The sequence below is a fragment of the Monopterus albus genome, unplaced genomic scaffold, assembly GCF_001952655.1.
Source record: "Monopterus albus unplaced genomic scaffold, M_albus_1.0 scaffold152.1, whole genome shotgun sequence".
NCBI classification, from domain to species: Eukaryota; Metazoa; Chordata; class Actinopteri; order Synbranchiformes; family Synbranchidae; genus Monopterus; species Monopterus albus.
In genome coordinates this window covers 1234450-1239436 of record NW_018128032.1, presented here as the reverse complement: position 1 = coordinate 1239436, position 4987 = coordinate 1234450, and the positions used below count along the sequence as shown (strand labels likewise).

Sequence of the window (4987 nt, the reverse complement as noted above, 5' to 3'; positions counted from 1 at the left end):
TACAGTACTATAGCTCCAGTGGGTTTAACCTCTGCAGAGTTGCTGTCCCACTCTCACACCAGACTGCACAAAATAATAAGAATATATATTGCTGTACACACAGTCTTTCTTCTGGGGCATTTTTAATTATATCCTGACATTAATCAATTAACCAAGAAAGTAATTTGCTGACTAACTAATAAAAAAATATGTAAACATGCTGTAACTTCAGTTAAGAGCAGGAACAAACTGATGAACGTGACCTTCTGAACCTCAAAGCTACTTAAAAGGAGCATTTAATGAAACTGGGTATTAAGGGAATAACACCATCACGCTCCAAAAGCAAAACTAGAGGACAAAGCCAAAATACAGTAATTTTGTCTTAATTTAAATCACACAGTTCAGCTTTGTGCACCAATGTGTCCCAGTCACATGAAGCATGAATTAAATAATGCCAATTCTTATTCACGGTCATTACTCACACCTTAGGATGGTCTAAAACTTAAGCAAAGAATTTTAAACTCTTAACATTAGTCTAAAAACTCAGATTTAGACTATTTCTCCTGCCATTACATGTGAGCCACTACACCAGCTACAAGGTCAGACCTGTCCCAGAACAGTGTCAACAGTCTGATAAATGGAAGCTTTGCCTGTCAGCCACTCCACCAACTGACTGACACAGGGTCACAACACTTACTGATGCTTTCTGCCATTTTGGCCAACTCCTCCTGCAGTGTTCACTCAGCAGCAACAACTTGAATAATTAATCAATAATCAAATTTGCCCGTTAATGTTCTGATTAACTACTGGATAAATTCTCTCATCACTGTTAGATGGATTTAGTGTGTTTAAAGAAATAATGAAACTACCCTTTTTTTAGTGGGCGTCATTTGGAGCCAGACAGCAAATGTTTGCCCCAGAGACCCTCAGGCGTAAATGCTGGCCCTGCTTGCAACCCCAGTCTTGTTTTTAATGGTTTGTAATAATGTGACTGGCCTATAATTCTACGTGCACAAACATACAGTAGATGCATGTCATCTGCTTTTGCAGGCCTGTGAATTCTGACACGCTTCATATCAGGACTGACAGGACACGTCTACACCGCGTTGCCTTTTCGTTCGTCTAATGTAACATTTGCTTTTGTTTTCATGCTGGAGATTTCCCGGGATTTATTTACTCGCCAGTGACATACACATGCTAAAGCCGAGGCTTGGTGAAATGTTTCTGACAACGGCGAACAAAGCACCGTGCCACCTCCACACCGTCTTCTCTGCTAACGTGAACGGCTTTTAGCAACGCGCTGTCTGGCGTAAAAACGCGAAGGGTGCTCTAGAACTAACTACGCCATTTTCCAGGTTTGAACATAACGTTAGCGCTCATGGAAAAATGAGCCCACTGACAATACCACTGTCCAACGAAACACTGTATTAATACCGAAAATGTTTTCTATACAGTTCTTTCGCACGTAGCCGCAGCGTGTCACAGCTCTGATTTCACTAACTTGTAGAAGCGTTTTCGTACTAGCACTGTGAAAAATAACTTACCTAGGCAGGTGTAGAGAACAAAACAAGCTACGAGCAGCGCAATCGCCATCTTGCAGCGTCTCATGTATGGGTTACAGATGCACACACTCAGCACCTCTGAGAGGATGGGGGCAGAGCAGACTGGTGGATGTTGCCATCGACGAGTTTCCATAGCTACAGAGGCTGCGGGTGCAGAGCCCTCAACGCTGTCTGACAGGCGATAGGTGGTGCCAAATATGTGCTGCGTCTCCTACATAACACACACACAAACCCTGGGAAAGTGGACTTAAATGTGAAATGTCCAAAAATACACAGATTTTTGATTGTATGAAAATCAACTTGCAGAGACTTAAACTGTACTGAATATCTTTTCAGTCAGAGTAAGCATTCATTCTAATGCATAGACAAAGCATATAAAATATATTGCTTATCCTACAGTCCAGCCAGCACTACAAATGTTATAAATTTGATTGACCAAGCAATAAACTGGAGCAAGAATTTCCAAAGTAGCCATGAGCCACTTACAGTGTTGCTCAATAGGGGGGACCATGGTGTAGTGGGCACACAGCAGTATACTGTATTTGTTCAAATATCATTTTGGTGTATTTGAAATAACTGACTGGTTAATTAATTGATAAACTGTTTGTTTTGGATGTCATTTTCCCATTTTTTACAGATTACAGGTTTACAGGCTTAGTTACTCATTTGGCAACAATTACTTATAAATATGAAAGTGTGTTCTGTGTTTGACTACAAGACTGGAGATGTAATTGATTTAGCTGCACACTTGATACAGTGGTTGCTTTATGAGTAAAAAAATGCAGCTATTTAGTGACCAGTGATACAGCCTTTTGACATTTATTAAAGGAATATGCACTAAATATAGATGAGATAAGCTCTACTGTGAACAGTCACACAAGTGAAGGGTCCCATGATGGTTTGAATCTGTACACCCCCTGAGCCACAGACTATCTGTCTATCAAGCTAGCTACCTAGCTAGCTGTCTGTATTGTATGTACAGTATGTCGTCCTGTGGCAAAAGATTATTGCCTTTAAGGCAGCACTGATGGCCTAATCAACAATATTAATGGCTACAAGAGCATCAGGGTGGAAGATGGCCCTTTCACAGACAGCAAATTCCTATACATCAATGTGTCAATCATTTAGATTTTCAATTTCATTGCTAGGATATAGGCTATGTAGCAGCCATATGAAGCAGCTGCTTGGTTTCCTAAAAGATAAACAGCAGGTGGCAGCATGAAACCAGACATCATTGCTGCTGTCATTCTGTCAGACATCCAAATAATAGCGACACATGAATAGTACTGTATGTAATGGCATAGACTACAATTATATTAATATTATAGGCAGTCAATTTAGTAAATCCTCAGGAAACCGTTTATGTTAAGATGTGTTTAATTACAGTGTGTCTTTCTTAAACACTGAAAACACACTGTTACAGTGAAAGAAACTCTCAGACTGATGTTTGGAATTTAGTGTTTGCCCTTAGAATACAACCCTGTGATTCAACCCCTAAGATGTAAAAAATAAAAAAAATTACAAAATAAACCAAATGAACTTGAATGGTCCTGCAGCGCAGACCTCCCCGCTCACCTTCTACTGTTATAGTGCTGGTAGTGCATGGCAGTCATCTGTCTGCTCTGGACCTATACATTTCAAATGCAGTGACACACGAATGAAATGGACACTGGATTTTGAAGAGCTTCCTTTGGCAACTGTAAATCCCATTTAAGGACATTTAATGCCAAAATCAGAATACTTGTTGTTTGAAGAGACTTAACATTTCTTGCTGGAAGGTGAATTAAATGACTAGAAAGAGATACAAATCAGCTATAAAGAGACACAAAGCAATTACAATTACACAAAAGAACCACAATGAGACAGAACCAGGAAAAAACACAAAATGAGCACAGAAAGATGTAAAATTATTACACAAAGGCACAACATTTGTTGATTTGTGTCATTTCAATTTGGGTGTGTCTTGATATGTAGGATGGGGTGGCAGGTCTTGGTGTGTGTGTGTTTGTGTGGGGGGTAATTACATGTTTGTACCCAGGTTTATAAACCATCCATAAGTGCAGGTAATAATGATTTTGAGGAAGTTGAGATGTATTTATTTCTGAGCCAAATTAGTGACACTAACACAGAATCACATTGAGTCATATTACAGCTGTTGCTTATTGGCACTTTCATTTCATGTGGTATGTATTGGTCATATAAGGCAGTGATTGTTCCACCGTCATGTGTACTGTGGATGTATATCTTTCACAATATGAAAAATGCACTACTGTTGGGTTTGGATTTTAATATCCAGTCCTCTATCCAGTGTCAAACCCATGAGTCTTGTTCCTGAAAACCTGACAGACAGGTCTAACACTAACCAAGCTATTTAAGGTGCTGAAGTTAGCACAAGACATTAAAGCATATCAGCCTGCAGTATTATGCAAAATCTACAGCGAATTAAAACAGCAAATGTCTGTTACATTAAAGAAGATTATTGTACTCAAGTGCATCAGGTTAAATAAATTACATATGTTTATGCTTTTTATTCTTGTCTATACATTTTGAAATCGGTATTATATTACAGGGTATCTGCAAGTTAAGTTTTAACACTTAAAAAATGCCAGTCAGAATGAAAGTCAAGACCAATTTCCCAAAACAAAATGCCTAAGGTAAGCATAAGCCTAAACTTTATTGCTAAGTATTATCAAAAATACGGGGACAATATAAAAACAGAATAAAACCAAATCCACACAAAACAAAGATAAAAATGTACACACATACATACATACATACAAGTTAAAAGAGCTACCGTATCTAATGTATGTTGTTACACAGTGGTATGTACAGCATCCTACCATATCCTTAAACATACACTGTATGCAACAATTCAGCATGTGACACAAACAGTCTGTGTTTTCTAGATCCCAGAATAAGCTTTACTGGCCAGGTAAGTTAAACACATGAGGAATCTGACTCGTACAGTGGTTCTCAGCGAGCATGTACAATGTTCTTCCATAAGGCAATGAGGAAACAAGATAAGACTGAGAACAAGAAAAGAAAAGAAATGTGCAAACATGAAAAAGGAATGTGCATTAGGAAAATAAACAACAAAAAATAAGTTTTTATAAATATAAAATATACACCAATCAGGCATTACATTGATTTGATTTGATTTATTTATTCTTTCAAGCATGTAAAAACAGTTGATATGTCAACACACATAATTTTACACATATCCAACAAATGCTAATCCAATATCAATTTGCTTATACCTAGTACATGCTTGAATGGAGTAGGAAGAAGTCAGACTTATCCAGTCCTACCCCATGACATCATCTTACATCATTGGTTTGCAAGCAGTATCTCTACATAAATAATTATCTTCTACACCACACAAGTAATATACTAAAAAATTATAACAGAGTGTTAACATTCTTACATAATTACATTCTTAAATAATT

The 4987-nt window shown here is 37.8% G+C and overlaps 1 protein-coding gene across 2 annotated transcripts in view; it reads right to left on the bottom strand.

Annotated features, from left to right (window-relative positions):
* The window catches only part of jam3a (junctional adhesion molecule 3a), a 9982-nt gene extending 8284 nt beyond the window's left edge, over window positions 1–1698 (bottom strand). For both annotated transcript variants that reach the window (XM_020614863.1, XM_020614861.1), the window contains exon 1: window positions 1524–1698. Coding sequence is in view for 1 of the 2 variants with exons in the window: in XM_020614861.1 (XP_020470517.1) it covers window positions 1524–1674 (151 nt within the window). In the remaining variant the exon portion in view is untranslated. The remainder of the gene's footprint in view (window positions 1–1523) is intronic.
* Window positions 1699–4987: the final 3289 nt, after the last annotated feature.